The 20,559-nt window shown below is 43.9% G+C and overlaps 1 protein-coding gene across 1 annotated transcript in view; it reads left to right on the top strand.

The window, feature by feature from the left end:
- The first annotated feature begins 2,868 nt into the window (after window positions 1–2,868).
- The window catches only part of DOCK2 (dedicator of cytokinesis 2), a 966,148-nt gene continuing 948,457 nt past the window's right edge, over window positions 2,869–20,559 (top strand). The window contains exon 1 of the mRNA XM_088465050.1: window positions 2,869–2,973. Within this exon, the coding sequence (XP_088321176.1) occupies window positions 2,931–2,973 (43 nt within the window). The 5' untranslated portion in view covers window positions 2,869–2,930. The remainder of the gene's footprint in view (window positions 2,974–20,559) is intronic.

Below are 20,559 nucleotides of genomic sequence, written 5' to 3'. Positions count from 1 at the left end.
CACACCGCAAAGGACAGCTCCTATCGGAAGAACTGTCCTTTGCTTAAATATTAATGCGCACGGCGTTACTAAATGCCTGTATGCATGTGATAATTGGCGGGATGCATCCCGCCCACCATGAGAGACACTATGGAGACTGCAGGATAAGAAAGAAGAAATGAATAGGCTGAGCTCAGTGGTGTAACTAGGGCAGGGCAAGCAGGGCGCCCTGGGCGCCGTGGGACCAGCGATGCAGGGGGGGCACTGCCGGCCACGGCACCGGCCCACCCTAGTTAGCCAGTGTAGTGCTGACCGCAGTGAGTGCCGGTCAGCGCTACACATTTAAACAGGACCGGCGCTAGGCTTCCATCGCCGGTCCTGTGCTGCACAGCTGAGCCCGTTCCCTCCCCCTGAGCGCTTGCCCAATAGCCAGGAGGAGGGTGGCAGGCGGGCTCAGGCTGTGCATAACACACACATCGCCACCAGCACTGGTGGCGATGTGTGTGTTAATCAGCAGCCAAAGAGAGTCAGACAGACTCTCATTGGCTGCTGCTGCTGCACACACATCACCGCCGAGCGGCAGCGATGTGTGTGTGAATCAGCAGCCTGTGAGAGCTTACGTCCGGCTCCTGCAGTGGGTAATAGGAGAGACGTCATGACATCATGACGTCTCTCCCATAATGCAGAGCGGCCCGGCCCGAGAGGATGGACGTGCGGACGGCGGCGGGAGCAGAAGCGTGGATACAGGTAAGTATTTTACTTTTGTTTCACTTCAGTTTGTATTTCCGGGGGGGGGGCACTATTACAATGGACTACTACTGGGAGGGGATACTACTGTGGGCACTGTATCGTGGGGACTACCACTGGGGGGGATACTACTGTGGGCACTGCATTGTGGGGGACCACTACTGGGGACTACTACAGGGGGCACTGCATCAAGGGGGACTCCTACTGGGGGAACTATATAAAGGGCACTGTATAGGAGGGACTACTACTGGGGGCACTATATAAGGGGTTCACTACTGGGGGCACTGCACAGGAGGGACCACTACAGGGGGCACTGAAAACGGAGAACCACTACAGGGGGCACAGCATAAGGGGGACAACTACTGGGGGCACTGTATAAGGGGCACTGTATATGGGGGATCACTACTGGGGGCCTGCATATGGGGGATCACCTCTGGGGGCACTGTATAAGGGGAACTAATGGGGCACTGCATATGGGGGACCACTACTGGGGGCCTGTATAAGGGGAACTAATCGGGGGCTGCATAAGGGGAACCACTACTGGGGGTACAGTATAAGCGGCACTACTGGGGGCCTGCATAAGGGGGACCACTACTAGGGGCACTGCATAGGGGGGGACTGCATAGGGGGGCACATTAAGGTGCAAATGGAAAGAAAGGTTCCCAGTGACAAGAAAGGGGTGTGTGTCATGTTGACATGCCCCATTTTTCAGTGGTCACGCCCATTTCTCGCCACGTGCGCCTGCGGCGCGCACACAAAGGGAGGGGGGACTCCATTTTCAAATTTGGTATTCAATATGGAGCGAAAATGCCGTTTCTGCGATGTCTTCGCTCGGATGACGTCATTTTCGCCGCTTTTACTTTTACACAGTATTCAATTTGAAAACTTTTCGCCAGTGCGAAAAGTATATTGCATTCGACCCTGCGGAAAAGTATCACCAAGAAATGGGTCCCGAAAAAAAGTGCAGAATTGGGGTTTTGGGGTGCAACATTTTGGAAACCCCCCTGCAACCTTCAGACAGTCCCCCAAAGGTAAACTGTGTCAAAAAAATGTAAAAAAAATACCTCAGGAGACCCCAAAAAAAGCACTTTCATTTTGGGGGCGAAAAAAAAAATTGGGGGTACAAAGTTAAAAACTAGCGAACTACAATCTAGGGGGTCCCCAAGCATGCCCCAGGTGTTTTTTATTGCAGTTGTTTGCGGCAGGTGGATTTTTAATGTTTTTTAAAACTTCACTTTAGCAACATTTAAATATGCTCACCCCCATTTTCAAGTACCCAAAATATGCTGGGACTACTTATTTTCTGCCAAAAAAACTTCTAAATACTATTCTTCACCACCTTTCCAAGTCCCCAAAATAGCAGCTATTGAACCCATTTAAAGACCCCAAAAACCTTCAGCAGGGCTAATCGGGGTATCCAGAGCGATCCCCCATGTCAGAGCATCTTTTTGGGGGTGTTAGGGTAATTTCCCCAAAACTCAGCGAAGTTTTTGCTGATTTCACATTCGCCGGGTGCCGTTTTTCGACGATTTCATATTGAATACAGGTATAATCGGGGGCGCACGTGATACTTTTTCGCCGGCAAAAGCTCCGATGTGCGGCGAAAACTTTGACACGCATAGACGACGAAGTTTGCGTTTCATATTGAATACCCCTTTTTGTCTTTCTCCAGCTAAAATGTTGGAGAAAATCCTTTTTTTTATTAAATAGACCCCTCAGTGTATACTGTACATAACAAAGCAACTAATTGCTTAACCTCTCTAGAAATGTCAGCTGTAATAGAGGAGGACATCAAGTCATGCAAAGTGTATTTACTCTGAGCAATCTCTGCCCCTGGCTCCACTTTCAATGTAGCTACTTAACCCTTCTCCATACTTAACATAATTGGATATATTGGGTAATACACTGAAACAATGTCACAGCACATAAACAGTTGGTGCAAGGACAGCGTCGGGGACCTGAATAGGCAGAGAATCAGAAGAGGAAACTCAGTAAACAGATTATTACACAGAGAAGAAGAAGGAAGTGCTGAGTAGGAGTGTGACAGGGAGGGATCGCATCAGCCTGCAGCTACCTACAGCCAGAGGCACAGAAGTGTGACGAGTAGACCTCGTCCTCAAACTCTCTTTTGGGACACTTGAGAGCTCTGTCTTGTGTGCAGTACAAGTAGCAGCTCCTCTGGGCTCCCCAGCCGGGTCAGCAGCATGGCTCCCTGGCAGAAAAACGACTCAGAGCGCTATGGAGTGGGTATGTGCAATATACCATATGCAATAATAATATATTTGCTTATACTTCTTATTGTACAGGAAGGATGTGGCAGGTGCAGAGTCATGATGGGACTAGCGATCTGCGAATGTGCGAATGCAAGAAAATGTATTATGTCAGATAACATGGTGCCATAAGTTCCACTTCTCTCTGCAGACTGTTCTCACTGTAGAGCCCACTTTAAGATTATATAGTAAAAAATGGTATAAATCAATTTTCTGTAGTTAGCCTTACAGAGCTTGTCACTTACATGTCATAGGGAAAAAGATCAGCTTTCACTTGTTCAGCACAAATGAGGATCTATGGGTATTAAGAGTAGTTCTTCTTTTTTTTATTAAACGAATCTTATGTTTTAAATTTGATCCCCCCTGGATCCATTTATTTTTACATGTTCTGTAAACCAGTTCCATTATAAAATTGAAGTTGTAAGCGCTGCTGTAATAGCACTGATTTTGCAGCTATCTGTACATCTATAGTGGACATGCCTATGCAAAGGAGTGATGTTTTAGGGTTATGTGTTGCAGTTTTGTATTTTGTAGCCACAGTGCTCCTAGTTCTTTTTTGTAGAGGGTCAATAAACATACATATTGGACAGATGCATGTAACTAATCCCAAAATCCTGTAGGTACCTCTGTCTCTGTAGGATGTTACTAGTAGAAAACTATACTTATTTCTGCTGTAAACTCATTGGAGTTCTTTCAATTATGGTTGATGGTCATGATGTGGCATTGTAACAACGTAGAAACGCCAACACCGGCACACCGAATTGCACCCTGATTTCACCCCAAAGTTGCATAAGTGCGGGATATGTGGGCATTAGATTGCAGGCATCACTTACAATTAAATCAACCCCAAACAGACAGATTTAATTACAAGCAAGCAGCTTTGCATTGTGGGTCTGATTCAGAGATGGAGGCTGCTGCTTCCGCTGGTTCGTCTGTTACCAGAGTCACGGCTGCGATAATATGCAAATGCTAGTATCAGCCTTCCACTGGTGTAGTATCCTGCGTCTGGTTGTGCAAGCACTGAGATGCCCACTTTCAGCCTATATGCACACTGTAACATTGCCGGTGATTCTTCACAGGCTGCCAACGGCGCACCATCGATGCTTGCACCAGCCCTATGGCAGGCACAGATTCTCCGTCTGTACATGGCCTCTGTGGCTGCGGCTCTGCGGCGGAATGAAGCCGCTTTCGATGACACTCCTGCGACACCCTAACAACACATCCATGAGACTTTTTTCTCGTGTTCTCTACAGGCCACCTTCTGGTCACCACCCAGGAACGCCCATCACTCTGCCGCCCTATTACTGATACCGTCTCTCCCGATCGCAATAGAATCATTGAGCGTACTTTCTATGTAACGCATGCGTCGTAGTAGCTTTAAGGACTTTGTGCGCATACAAATAAAATCTCAACTACGTGTGTTTGAATTGCGTGCAGCTCTGAATTAGGCCCTATGTGTGCTATGCACATAACAGCTCATACAGTAGCTGTTTTCTGCCCACACCTCCATGGACTGTAAGTAGAAGAGACACATCCCGCAAAGCCACGAGAAGCCTTTTAATTGGATCGGACCCACAGAAGGGCAGGCAAAAATAAGCTGTGTTTCATGCATCGGGATATCCGAATATGTGCACAGAACCACTCCTCCTATATAGAACCTCATGATTCATTTAATCTCAATAGTCAAGTGAGAAGTTTCCAATTCAATAAACAAATAGGCTCTGGAGCAGAATTAGGCAAGTAGTGGCACCCCAAATGTTGTGGAACTACAAGGCCCAGAATATTACACTTGTCTTAGCTGCTAGGACATGCTGGAGCTAGTAGTTCCACAACTGTTTAAGAGTCAAGATTTGCTGCTTCTTTGTTTTATAGTGTTTCTGCAGCTAAAAAATTTTTACTACTCATCACTTAATTCCGTTTGCAGATGATATCCTTATCATAGCTACCATGACGATAAGATCATGGGAGCAGTTAAAGAAGTGGTTGTGCACATGGTTACATTATTTGAAGTTGCCCTGGTGTTTTCTGTGTATGAGCATGAATATATAAACAAGAATAATGACTTATATAAGAATTGGCGTTTGTCTGGCTCTAATGAAAAACAACAACTGCCTGGTACACACTAGCGCATTTCTTAATCGCGTTATTACTGACATTCCGGAGGTCAGTAGAGGTCACCAGGCTTCCTCAATGTGTCATTGGAAACAATGTTCTACAATTCCAGACCCTGTTACCTGTGTGGTTCTTGCCATAAAACCACTACCACGACACACAGAACTGATGCCAATGGGTAGGTGGCCTTAAAGTACAGTAGTGTCACACCAATGCCATAGTTTTTCTAGCCTTCAAAGCGCTCATGCATACCAGTCATACATTATAGCTCAGGTTAAGAAGGGCGCCAGCTCTACAGCTCATAGGTTAGAAAGGGTGCTTAATATGCTTAAGTGATTAGAATGCTAGTGGTATATCCTATTAATCATAGAAATGAATTATTTCAGTAAACAGCGATTACACAATATGAAAAGCACCAGTGAGACAATCACACTTACTGACCTCAGCAAATATTGCTCATAACAAATACTGTGCATTTTATGCAATCCCATCTTTTTATTCCTAAATCATCTTGATAATCTGAGCTCATGATTACTAACACATTGACAGCAACTAGGGTTAGATCCTACTATGGAGTATGCGCAGTAGCTTTCCCCAGTTCCAATAACTAATATAAAATGATACTAAATCATACTTGCCTACTCTCCCAGAACGACAGATAATATCACATGGTGCTTCTGGCTGCCCGAAAGAGAGGGCAAGTCTCCCGGAGCTGGTCAGCCCCCGCCTGCAGCCTACCTCTAACCAAGTGAAAGTGGGCAGTTATGACGCGTCATTGTGTGCCCGCCCCCGCTTTACAATGCCGGTAATCGCAGCATTGTGTATCGGGGGCCATGATGATGCAATCGCACAATCACACCCACCGGTTCACCCACTTTCCCACAACATGTCTCCCGTAGGGGACAGCCAGGAAGTCAGCAAGTATGTAATAAATGAGATCTTCTGGGTCACCTTCGCTATTCAGCCTTTGCAAACCATTTTTGTGCTAGAGAATGGGTTAAATTAGATTAAAGTTTTGTAGTGTTACTGAAAGCATGGAATGTCAAATTAAACAGTGATCAATCAGTTGAACAAACTGAAAATCTGGTCAGGTGATGGCATACATATCAAATCCAGCTATTTAGTGAGCAGCCATATATGTAGGAAATATACACACAATTCCTATGGTCAAATTTGTCACATATCTGTTGGTGCAAGCAGAGTGTACTTTGTGTATTTCCTATGACCTTAATAGAAATGCTGCAGACACTCATGAATGTCCTATCTGCCTTTTGAACTTGCAATATGAGTATACCATGCATGGCTTTGAACATGACACACACAACATATAGGGCCGGTATATGCTGATTTGATGTATGACTATCAATTTGATGTACATTTGCCTGTACAGTTAGGTCTGTAGTTGCTTTGATCCTCATGTTATTATACAGTTTTCTTTTAGTATAAAAATAAATGAGCTATACCCCTTTCACACCGAACATTTGACCCACGAAATTGCTGGGTAAACCCAGGTCATGTGTCAGTGTGAAAGGGTCAACCCAAGTTATGTGTGACAGGGGTATGAACAGATGTAACACAAATTGAAACCATGTTCATTAACCTGGCTCGGACCTGGAATTTTGATGTGAAAGTGGTATAATTGTTTAACTGTGAGTGCAAATATAACATTACTACATAGTCACTGCTCGGTTACCTCTTGGCTATATAAGTCAAGATTAAAAAATGTGACGTAAAAATCTTTATAAGTGTAGGAGGTGGAGAATGGCCACAACCTACCGAGAATGATTAATATATATACATTTTTCCACCTTGCTTTGTAGCAGAGTCTTCTCTCATCTGAAGGGCCATATGTATACTTAGATGATGAAGGGCCTGATTCAGAATTGTATTTAAACCCGATAGTTTACACTGGCCATCCTGCATAACCTGAGGGTTACTCAGATATTTTTGCAGATGATCTGATGCCACGTCCTCCAGTGGATCATAGAAGCCAGCAGGAGGTGTCTATTAACACAAGACGCCTCCTGCACAGGGATTTTTTTTAGAGAGGAGGGGGCCCATGTGCATCCCCCGTCATGGGCCCCCGTCCTCTTACCCCGGCAGCTGACTGACACGGCGGGCCGGCCACCGCAGAATCAGTAGACTCTGGGCCCAGAGTCTACTGGGCAATCGCAGATCGGTGGGGAAATGGCGCGGCCACCATCTTCCCAGCAATTTCCTCACATCGCATGCGCAAAACACCGGAAAATGGCCGCGGCTGCGTTTTGTGCGGCGCTGAGAGACCCGACACAAGACCTCGTAGAGGTAAGTTTTAGATAATATGTGTGCAGGGCCCTGCACCCATTATAGATACGCCCCTGCTCCTGCAGCATTAGCATATTTGCACACAGCAGCTCCGTCCAAAGACAACTCTGAATCAGGCCCAAAGTCATTTTTATACAATGATTTGGTGGACTTTTAAAACAGTATAGAGATACAGAATGAGCAGCCCTTTGGCTACCTTGTTTAATTACAAAAGCAACTAAGTACCGGCCTCTGCAATATTGTACAACAGAGACACTACCCTGTACTAGTGAATATAAAAGCCTAAATGCAGTATGCTTTCATTCTAAAGACATAAATCGAGTGACATAAAATTGTATGGAATGTTACATTTCAAATTACAGATGCCCTGTTTTAGCTGTAACAATTGACTTCATAAGGGTGTGATTCTATAATTCATATACACTTGCCAAGTTTACAGTGCAACTTCTATATGCCAAGCAGATTACAGCATCAGGGGACCAAGCACCCTCCCCACACAAAGAATGAATCATTAGAAAACAGTTAGATATGTAAAAATTGATATAACTTCACATCCCGTATAGTAGGTCTGTTATTTCATTTTCGCAAACAAAATGCACAGTCCAAAAAAGCTAACTTTTAAGGACTTTTTTATCTGCCACTCACAGACTGGCTAAGATCAACAAAAACATCAGGTTTGTCGATCACTTTGCACAACTTGTGGTTAAAGTGTGTCAAAAGAGGCTACCACTGGCCAACATGTCATAGCTTTCCTCATCTTAGGCACATTTTCACTTTCATTTAGACAAAAAGAACAGCAAGCCCTTATTCAGCATCTGTAATTTTTCTTAAACTGACACAATAAATGATACAGAAGATATCGGGAAATATCTAACTAGTACACACAAAGCGTGCTCAGATTTCTCCAATACAGTGAATGAAGAAATATATTTTAAAGTGTTACAGTAACTGACAACTGTGCACAACATTATCTTTCTCCTCTGGAATATAATAGTGTTTATGTATATATATTTTTTTCACAGCAAGTTTGTCAGCAGTGTCCCAACCCCCCATCTCTGACTCTAAGCTTTATCAGATCACATGCCAAGTGGCAGCATTCAGTTAAGGAAGTGCAGAATAAGAGACATCTTCTCCTTTTTATCTTCAGCTTGGTTTTTAGATTTTGTAACTCAAGCATACAATCCATATGCTTCTTTGGTGGTGCACATTTAAAGACAAAAAAAAAAAAAATTTTAAACTCCAAGGGGGTAAATTTACTAAAGTGACAGTTTTTAGAAGTGGAGATGTTACCCATAGCAACCAATAAGATTCTACCTATTATCTTCTAGAAGGTGCTAGTTAAATGATAAGTAGAATCAGATTGGTTGCTATGGGCAACACTTCTAAAAACATTCACTTTAGTAAATGTACCCACAAGTATTTACACTTTACTGTTGTTAGATCCTGATTAACAATAGTAACTACAGCCCCAGGCCTCAGATAAACATAGACCCACCATCATGACAGCATGATGATGACCCAGATGGCCCCACAGTATCCATAAATCATCAATATTAAATTTGTATTTCTATTTTTCTCACAAAATAAAGCAATTTTTCTACTTTTATGTATTTAGGGACACATTGGGGCTGATAGTGGAGGGGTGTACACTCCCACATGGCACTGGCCACACCCACACAACACTGGTCACAGCTCATCTGCTTCTCACAATAGGCACCTCCATCTTCAGCCCCAGACCCAGTTGACCCTTTATCTGGCCCTAACTGTAGTTTTCTATGTAGCTCATAGAAAATTGTATTTTATATGTTATTTAAAACTACACACACAGATAGTAGCTGGATGGTGCACATTTGCATTAAACAGCACAGTCCCCAGAGGCAAACGTAGGATTTTTATAGGGGGGTTTCCAAATAATTAGCATTTAGCAAGCTAAAATCAGTCTCATACAATGCAGGTGCAGTGTTTGTAACACTTCAGATAAATAAAGGGCCACTGATCACAGTAAACTGTTAGGAACTAAATGTTTTGTTTTGATTTTTCGGATGATGGGCACCATTCCACAATCCAAGTCCCTGCTCTGCTGAGCATTACAGCAAATATCCTACACACCTTATAAATTACTGGTGAACCAGTAATTTAAAAGGTGTGTAGGATATATACTTTTTACCGACTCGGTTTTTATGTTTAAAGATGTTCATGTAAATGAGAAAAGCACTGGAGGGTACTCACAAATAATTTATTTAGTCATTAATCGCTAGGAGTATTGGATGAATCTCCTAAATCTGTGACCATTTCTCATTATTATTGCGCTTATATTCTAGTATTTTATTATATTCTATGAGCATTAGAGCACATCTGGGAGTCTGGGGAAGCTACCCCTGGCCTCCCTTTACACTGTTTATATGCTGCACTTATGCATGTGCCATCAATTCACCACAGCTTTGCTATGCATGGCTACAGGTGAGAAAGAAAGAATGATCTCCCTACCTTTGTATAAAGGTACAGAAGTTTTTAAGTAAAATAAGTCTTCGTTCTGTGTCATGCCAACAGTAAAGCTTCCTGAGACCATTCATGTGTGGGGTTGCTTCTCAGCCAAGGGAGTGGGATCACTCACAATTTTGCCTAAGAACACAGCCATGAATAAAGAATGGTACAAAAACATCCTCCAAGTGCCACTTCTCCCAACCATCCAAGTACAGGATGGTGACAAACAATGCCTTTTTTAATCCCGACACCGGAATGCCGAGGACGCATGACCAATCGTCCTCTCTGCCGGGTAAGTATTCACTTAGTCCGGGGATGGGGGGGTTAGGTTTAGGGACCCCCGGGGGGAACTTAGGGTTAGGAACCCCCCCTGGGGAAGATTAGGTTTAGGCTAGGGGAAGGGGGGGTAGGGTTAGGCACTAGGGGGAGGTTAGGGATAGGCACCCCGCCGGGAGGGTTAGGTTTAGAGTGTGGGGAGAGGGGGTTAGGTTTAGGCACCCATGGGGGGGAGGTTAGGGTTAGGCACTAGGGGGGAGGTTAGGGTTAGGCACCCCTGAAGGAGGGTTAGGGGGGGAGAGGGGAGGGTTACGGTACTTACCTCCAGGTGTCGGGATTTCGACCCGCCGGGCAGCCGCTGTCGGTATTTGATCCGGCAGCTAAATAGCCGCTGGCATTACATACCGATTCCCTCCCAAGTACCCCATACCACCACCACTTGTATTGGGAAGAGCACGATTACATACCACCAGAGTGTATGCTTAGCTATTACCTGGTCCAACATACCCAATAGCTCCAGGCTGCACTTAGCATAGTAAGGACCTGTTTAACCCTGTGCCTAACTCTAAAGCAACCATTCTACCTGGCTGTTAAACCATAAAACAGTTTAAATGCCCTCTTGCTCTGACTATCTGCCACATACACATCCACTCAGAGTGCCAGTACTCCTAAGGCTACAGAGTAGTGCCACAGGCCCACTCTGCTAATAGGTAATTGCCCAGTACTCAAATCTGCAGCATTGTGCCAATCCATACTCTGTTAATAGGTTAAGGGCCCAGCATCATGCTAATGGTTTATGAGCTAAATTGGTACGCTCTGCTTAAGTTTTTTGTAAGTGTCAAGCTGGGTACAGATTTTTTCGATTGCAGGCTGATTGGGTAAAACTGTCCTGAGCAGCCGTGCAGTCTGTCCCCAGTGTGACCCTGTGTTAGCTCCCTGTGAGCCGTGTACACACTTTACAAACATAGCACAGTGTGTACGGGCTTCTATGGGATCGGGAGGTCGAACTGATAAATAGTAAACAGTACATAAGATGCGACCTCCCGATCCTGACCATTGCAGGAACGTTAAAAGCCGTCTATCGGCTAACGCTACTGCATCGGGACAGCATACACACCTATACAATCCAACGTTCGTTCTCTCGTTATTGAAAGAACAGCCCGACGATTGTATAGGTGTACCCAGCTTAACTTTGATAATGATAACTGTGTGGGATTGGAAGTGAATGTTGAAAACACCCCTTTATGCAAAACACCTAAAGCTGATCCATCAGTGTTTTATTAGTGATTCTACAATGCACTACGCACTTGTGTAACACATATACTGCTTCAGACTCAGTTGGGGATGGGGACCCTACAGTGTTGTCATGAAAAAAACATCTATATATACATTTGTGTCTGCTTTGCTAAGGCATTGCAATTGCACCAATCCACTTGAGTACCTACTATCGGCTCTGTGTGGCCAATAACTGTAATGGGATTGCATTGTGTACTGTTATTTTTATGCATTTTCTAAATGCATGCTGAAGCCACACCACCAGTCACAATCCAGTCTCATTTCAGTGAAGTACTAAAGGGGAAGGAGTTGGGCCTATGAACGCATTGCAGTCTGTGATCATACCGGCCAGGGCCCGTGCCTGCGATGTGCTCGTAGTGAAGTAATCGCATAAGTGGTCACTTCACTCCTCTTTCAGGACTACAGCGCATGTGCGGTCTACAGAGCATGCATGTACGGCGGCCATTGCTGGGGAGGGTAGGCTACAGCAGCGCAATGCCATCTTCAGATGGCGCGGTAATACTGACAGCTTCAGTACTCCCATAGAAACTTATACTGTTTGCGGCTGCTGTCGTAAATGGAGGGACCACAGCATACAGTATATCGAAGATATCTGCTGAGATCCCTCCAATTTACATATGGGGGGAACTTAATATTTGCAGATATCCCCCAAAAATGGGTGTTATCAGGGAATATTTCGTAAATATTTAATAATAAATATGCCCATTTGTGTCAACCCTCTTTATGTTGGGATTTCAGGTCTTCTAATTTGTGTCTGATGGAAACCTAAATGTCAATTAGTTAATTAGTTATAAAACAAATATGGTTCTTTTAATAGAGATTGTGGTAAATCCTGTTTTTGTCAGTGGACTCTCAGTCATCCGCAGTAAGATGCAACACCTAGCTGTCATTCTACGTTTCTCATTTTCATCTCATTGTCACCGCAGCCAACAGCTTACGTCATGATGATCTTGTTACCCTGTTTGCGCTGCAATGATGGGGACTAATAAAACCTCTTTAGACTCTTTTGTTCACTTATACAAAAACTTCATTTCAAATATGAAGATGATTTAATGATTTTAAATGTCAAAACTAAAACTGTATTGCCTGTTATGCATTGCTTCCTGTTGGATGCTGTAGTTCTTGCTTGGACTTTTTAAGACTGATGCTCACCAACCCCCTCTCCTTCCTGTAGAGCACACTGCTTTACTCCAAATTGGTTAAACCACACTAATGTTATATTTAGCTGAGTTCAAATCATAACTCCTTATTTATGGTCACATGATTTTATTTCACATAATTGGCTCATTGAACATTTTACAAGCAGTCTCTCTTTTAGGATACAAGATTTATTCATTTATTTAAAAAAAAAAAAGTAAAAAAAAAAGTAAAAAATATTTTCTTTCTGAGTAAATATTTAATTGAATTTATAATCATATTAAATTCTAAAATTCTACAAAAAAAAATATTATATTATTTTTTTCCCACAAATTTTTTGCTAAAATGATTTACCTTTTTGATCTAATCTTTATCCCGCCAGTAGTATGGTTAAATGAAAAGTTAATGATGGCTGGCTAAATCCCAGGAGCCAGGTAACTAATACTCCTAACAGTGTACCATTGGTACCTCATTTGAGGATCATGCTGTCTATAACCTTCATTGATTCCTTAGAATCCTGCAGGCTCATATATTTTTCTGACTAGATTCTGAGTTCAACATTGGGTTGATTCCTGAGATTTAAAAAAAACCCCAGAAGAGTACAATTGTTAAGAGTGTGATATCGTATCATTAACAACACACATTGGCTTACATTGGTGTGTGTCCAAATGTTCAGCTTATTCTCTGTTCTCAGGAGGCACCTGCACAAAATGGAAGCCTACTGCAGTGCGGGTGTGTCCCTGTGCCAAGCACCGAGATGCAATGGATCACAGGGAAGGGGTGTGGTGGTAACATGTAAAGCACAGATTATACTCACTGGATGTACTCTGTGACTTGGAGAAACGGATGATCACGATCTCAGTATCTGCAACCATACTTACCAACTTTGAGTAAATCCATTCCGGGAGCTGCCCATAGACCTGCTGCTGCAGACCAGTTTGTGGGGAGGGGGCGGACTGTTAGCGTAATTAGGCCCCGTCCCTTTCCTGGAAAAGTCCACGATTTGCAGGTCTGCAGGAAGGGGGCGGCGCTGAATTTAGCAAATTACACTGTTACACCCTGCCCCCTCCATGTGGACCCACAAATTCTCCATTAAATCTCCCCATCCTACCCGTTTCACTATGAAGGGGGTAGGATGTGGGAGATCTGCTTTCACTTGCGGGGGTGTGGGGAGCTACCCGAAGAATCGGGAGCCTCCTGCGACTTCCGGGAGTGTAGGCAAGTATGTCTGCAACTTAATTTACAAAACAACAGCCTGGCTCTAATACATTTTGTTTTCCTAGACACCCACAACTACTTGGATACATATATATATATATATATATATATATATATATATATATATGGACCCTAACTCCGGTGATAAGCAACAATTGCAGGCTGGGTGTACTGCACTCACATGTTGCTGCTGCTGATATGTCCACATACATCTATCCTCCGTGCGCTACAAGTCACGTTACACATAACCCATGAGAGCAGTGTGACTTCTTAGTGCCGTGGTGTGACTCAGTAGCGCTGTGCATCTTTTCGTGCAACTTTATACCTTCAAATGCGTCTTATTCGCACAGCGATGCAAATAGAACTGCTGATTAAAATTATATGCGGCATGCATATATTCTGTGTGCAACTGCCGGTGCATCTGCCACCGAAATGCTATTCTACAGTGTCATCGGAAATGCTATGTTAGTGTCATCGGAAATGCTATGTTACAGTCATCGACTGTGACACTGTAAAGTAGCGTTTCTCAAGTTGGTGTATGGATATGACAGGACGTGAGCTACTTGCATACCTGCAATAATTTGTCCACTGAACACAAAAGCAAAATGTAATTTTTTTAATAGCGATCTGAAAGGTTTGGGATCTTTGCATCAGAGGTGTAACTAGTGAAGTGCGACCGATGCACCATCGCTGCTCTGGAACAACACGCTGTAGCCAGTAACATTGTGGCAGTGCTGCCCATAGCGTCCTTTGGATGCTACAGGCAGGCACCATGCGCAAAGGGTGGCAGGGCCGGCAAAGGGCACATTAAAGCCCTCTTATGGCACTGCTGTGCATAGTTGAAGATATTCCATATCAATCAGAGAGCTGAAAGCACAACCTTCTGTGATGGTGCTATCACAGGGCCGAATTCAATTCAGTGCGATGATGAATAGCCGCCCTGTTTTGGCCGCTTTAATTGTACATTTTCTACACAGACACATTTTATGGAGAAAGCACATTTAAAATACACATATAAGCTAATGTACTAAAAATATAAAATTGTACCCCTGAAATAAAGATAGTTTTGAAGTGTCTACTGCCAAATTATATAAATAGATGTGAACTAAGCAGTAAGGGTTGGTCTATATGTGACAGTAAGCAGCGCTTTCAAGATCTCTTTTACTTTTCTTGACCATGCATTAACTTACATTATAAATTGCACTTCATATCATCAGTGGATCATTGGTGTGGGTTGGCTACAGAATGTCAGCTTTCAGGATCCTGGTGGTCAGAATCCCAACTCTGGCATCCCTACAGAGCTAGAGTACCAACACATGTCGGTAAGTATCCTAACCCTACCATTCCCCCTCCGCACCCTAAACCTAAGGTCCTTCCCCCTAGTGCCTAAACCTAACACTCCCCCTTTAGTGCCTAACCCTGCCCCCTAGTGCATAACCTTAACCCTTCAGTAAGTAATGAATAGACGTATGCACCTGCTGGGTGATATTGAAAATGTGAACTGTGTGGGGTCCTGAGGACCGAGTTTGAGAGCCACTGACCTATTGTATTATATAATGTTCTTTACACTGGGTTGTAGTGAGGTTAGGGCTCTGGTAATATGGGGGCGTCTACTTTGAAAAAAAAAAATAGTATTTGCTGCGGCACATTCCACAAGGGGAAATCACGTGCCCCACAACCAGGGATAAATCCAGAAAGGAAGGTGGGCACGATCAGCAACGTGCTGGGCTGAGGAGATACTACCGCTAACAGGTAAGGGGGAGGTAGGCGGCACACCCGGGTTCCGCCGGGCCCTCCATCAAGCCTGGGCACAGATAATTAGTACCCGCTCTCCCCCCTCTCGGCGCCCCTGCCTATACATGTTAAGGTCACAAGCGTGCCCTGTAGATAGAGTGTGTAAACTCACATGGAAACAACATCAGTATAAAATACATTAATGCACACAGAGCTTATAATGCAGATATTTCAGTCTATAAATGTTCCTGCCAGGACTTTCAGTTTTAGATGGTTTTAAAGACAAATACTGCCCCGAGCTGTGAGAGGCAGATAGTGATGGAGAACTTACAGGGGGCAGCAGTCGTTTCTCACCGTCACACACGTGACCTTACGCTGGTTCTGGGGAGCACAAATGACTTAATGCTGGTGCTGGGGGGCACAGGTGACCTAAAGCTGGTGCTGTGGAGTACAGGTACAGTAACCTAATGCTGGTGCACAGGTGACCCAATGCTGGTTCTAGACAGCACAGGTGACCTAAAGCTAGTGCTGGAGAGCACAGTTGACCTAATGCTTGTGCTGAGGAGCACAGGTGACCTAAAGCTGGTGCTGTGGAGCACAGATGACAATGCTGGTGCTGGGGAGTACAGGTGACCTAATGTTGGTGCTGAGGAGCAAAGCTGACCTAATGCTGGTGCTGGGAAGCAACCTAATGCTGGTCCTGAGGAACATAGGTGACCTGATGCTGGTGCTGGGAAGTAAAGGTTACCTAATTCTGGTGCTGGGGAGCAGAGGTGACCTAATGCTGGTGCTGTGGAGCACATATGACATAAAGCTGGTGCTGGGGAGCACAGGTGACTTAATGCTGGTCCTGAGAAGAACAGGTGACCTAATGCTGGTGCTGGGGTGTAAAAGTGACCTGATGCTGGTGCTGAGGAGCACAGGTAACCCAATGCTCGTGCTGGGCAGCACAGGTGACAAATGCTGGTGCTGGGGAGCACAGGTGACCAACACTGTGAAACGGGAGGTGGGGCCACTATTATGTGAATCAATGCAATTTGCATAATCGCCCAGGATGGCGGGCAGCTCCGGAAGACTTGCCCACTCTTCCGGGCATTTGGGAGTGCCAACCAATTTTTGGGAGCCTCCTGGCCGATCCGGAAGAGTAGGTAAGTATGATCAAGTATAGAGTGTGCATGATATACTACTCACCAAAATGGTCAGTGTATTGTACTGTGGTTACTAAATGATCTTCTGTATTGTATAAAGGCATCCAGAACACTTTCCCTATTGGCAATGCAATAAGCCTTTGTCTACCTCATGCATGTGCTGATCCTTCCCATCTACAACTTAGATGGGAGAGTGCCTATTGTATTACACTTATATGGATCTTGCACCAGAGAATCTATAATTTATCTGCTACTGCATCCGTCTTGCAGTTGAGCAGTAAGAGCTGGAGGGAGGCCCCGTCCCTTCCTTATTTCACAGTTCTCACTTGCTGATTGATGCCTGAACATAACCCCCTCCCCCCTCTGCGCTGTATGAATGTAGAGGTCTGTACATCCACACAGTCAGGGCCTGGAGTCGGCACTCCACACCACCCGCCGTCCCCTGTAGAGATGGGAGGGTGTGGGAAGACAGAGAATAAAGAAACCCTACAACGCTGGGCATGATAGATACCGACCCAGATGATGACGAGTACATAATACTAGTGGGTAATAACACTGGTAAACCAATTTAGAAAAACATACCAAAGCCAATCAGCGTCCACTCTACAGTTAGCTGCCGCTTATTGGCTCCAGCTCCTGACATTTCCCACGTAGGCTGCTCAGTCAGTCAGTAGCTTATCAGTGAAAAGAGAGAAATCTCACCTGAGTTTATCTTTAGTAAATTTGCGAGTTTAAAAGAATGCCTAAACGTACCCGAAATTGCAATCTCGACAAAACTTGATCTTAGTAAATTCACCCCAAAGTCTCTACCTTTAGAGCCATAATATATTTTATCAGGTATAAGTGTATCATTATTAAATCATAAAAGAATACTTAATATATATGGGAGTTGTGGTTTCCTACGCACTTCTCAGGATTACTGGCGCTAGTTGGACTACAGATCCCAGGCCTGCTGCTAGAATAAAATTGGAGATTTTGCTTTGTGGCTCAAAAGGAAAAACAAAAAACTAGACATAAGAAAATATCAATGCACTGGCGTAGAGTAGATAACTAGTATAAAATGTTTAATATCTGCATTTTGTTACCAATTTCAGGAAAGCTTATCTATGATTCAAACAAGAAATTATTTATAACATATTGTTTCACACAATAAACCACAATAAAACATAAAAAATAAGTAGAATAATATATAAGAATTATAGGGGTTGACTAAATTTGACGCGATCATATTATGCCCGCGAGTATGTTTGGCTATATTCCACATGTACAGTACCGCCAGACTTGTAGATTTTTGTTTGCAGCCCCATAGGACTGTGTACAAAAATCAGTGATCCAAGGTGAGATCGGGCCACAAGGGGGGCGTGTTTGGGTGTTGTTGCTGGTATTTCAACGCCGTTTCAAAGGCAACTCACCACCCGCGCATGCTGGAGAGAGTTAATTGAATCGACTCAATAATATTTTAACATTTGGTGTGAGATGTATGACACTCCGACATGGGTAACAATTTTTGTACTTTTTTCTGAGTTTTGTGTTTTATTCGCATGGTAGCCCCATACAAATTTATTTGTAGTGTCCTAGGTACTTAAGATTAGTATTTTTGAACTTAAAGGAATTTGCATAAAGTTTCAGATTAACGATGTGTGTTGTAATGAACCTCTGTCTATTGCCTTTTTACCCAAATTAGTGGCCTAGGGCCTGATTTAACTTTGGACACTGGACCGATTCGGTTGCAACTGTCTGATGGTTGTTTTATTTACACGTGTCAAAGCCACAATGCACAAGTGTTGCAATGGTGCTGCGGCTCCAGACGCAGCTTCAATGAAAGACTGTTGGAGTTTGAGGGTGGGAAGGAGGCGTGCCATCTCAATTTCAGCTGGACATTCTGAGCAATTGTAGGGTTGCATTGATTTTCAATGACCCAACCAATGGACGTAATTGTCATCCGATGCTTCATCTTTGGACGCACGCAGCAGATCTGAGCCAGCAGTGGGCGTCTTTTTACAAAATCCTATCCAACCTTAAGGCCTTTCCATTGGGAAACGAGGTGATGGCATAATTTACCTCCTCTAGGGTAAATTCTTTGCCAGAATTATCCAGCTGTGACAGATGTATGCGATCTAAATACGACAGAAGCTCAACAGTAGAGTAGTGAGACTTTATGGCATAGAAGAACCCAGTAACGTGTTCTCAGAACATCCAAGATGCACAATAGTGGAAGTGGAATCGGTTTTAGAAAGATCCGCCAGGAAGCTACTAGTCCTTTCAACCAAACAGGAATAGACATGTACATAGTGTTATCAGCAAAATAACCTTCCCTTGTAGCTACCAGATAGAAACTGACCCCATTTGCGACAATCAGAATTAGATTAAACTTCCAGAAGGTTTATCTGGTAGGGAGGCAAAGATTTAAATCAATTAGAAAGGGGTCAGAAACTTTTGTAAACAGATAATCAACACTATTAATCACAGGAAATAACAACCGAGGTAATAAAGCAGAATTTATCCTAGAGAAGGTGTGATGCAAGTAGGAAAAACAAGAATACTGATGCAAGCCAGAGTGCTTAAGTTCCCATGCATGCAGCAAACCCATCTCAGTGAATGTTTACAGAAAATAGAAGCCCCCACCCCTCCATCAGGATCACCCTCTCTCCATTTGTCCAAGATGACATCCAATACATTACTCAAATCTCCATCATATACTGTAGCAACGGCACACAAGGAAAATTTGCCAGAAAGTCACAACACTTGGTAGAACCTCACAATTATAGGGTCGAAAACTGTACACAGCTAAAATTACAATCAGAGAAGCATGGACAGTGCCACCCAAAAAAACATAGCGGCCCACTGGATGCAGCTGAATTTTTTTCAGCTACAAACAGACTCATGGATCAACATAGAAACCCCTTACAGTTGAATAGAAACATTGAGTGAAATGACCATCCAACCCAGGGCTGTTATAGCAATAGGATTTTACTGTTGACCAGATATAACACGCAATACAAACACAAAAAGCCACCTCCGCGCTGTATACTCAACCACAACATAGTAATACCGACTCTGCTATAACTAACTAAATATAGGTTGATGGATACAAGTAAAACTGTGTACATTAAGATAATTGTTTCTGTAACCAGATTGAAAAGGGAATACAGTCAAAAGAACCATTAAAAAGACTGGAAAACAGTACCAATGATGAGTGATGCAGGGAGGCAGTAAAGGAAGCCCCCCTCCACACACCAATCCCAGCCACTCCACCCAGCACCAACAGAAAGAACAATATAGCAAACAGTGACTAAGAGGATAAGGCATGTAAAAGGGAGTATGCAATATCAGACATAGCAAAGAGCATAATGTCATAGGGGCAGATTCAGAGGTGGACGCTATATCTACAGCCGCTGCGACTTTGCACATAGCAGCTGTGCTATAATATGGTAATGCAGCTGGTGGCGTCTTGTGTGAAAAGACTCCTCTTGCCGGCTTCTGTGATCCACTGCTGCGTCCAAAGACGCAGCATCGGATCACTTGCATGACCATCAGATATCTGAGTAACCCTCAGGTTACTGAGAATGTCTGGTTTAATCATCCTGCAGAGGCCAGTTAATCTGCGTCGCCGCCCACAAATGGCTGCAGCTTGTCAATTAGGGTTTCTGCTTCCAAGGCACTGCAAGCGATGTCACAGAAAAAAATCTGCATATGCACAGTGCGGCAGATCTCAAAGCATCGGAGATGTGCATTAACATATATACTTACATAGTTCTCGATCAATCTGGAGGGTTATCTCACTCATAAGGCAGCCTGTCAACATATATCAAGAAAGTAGGTCCGTCCACCAGCCACGACATGCAGCCTGAACA

The sequence above is a fragment of the Taudactylus pleione genome, unplaced genomic scaffold, assembly GCF_031769625.1.
Source record: "Taudactylus pleione unplaced genomic scaffold, aTauple2 ptg001827l, whole genome shotgun sequence".
NCBI classification, from domain to species: Eukaryota; Metazoa; Chordata; class Amphibia; order Anura; family Myobatrachidae; genus Taudactylus; species Taudactylus pleione.
This window is presented reverse-complemented; position numbering and strand designations above follow the sequence as displayed.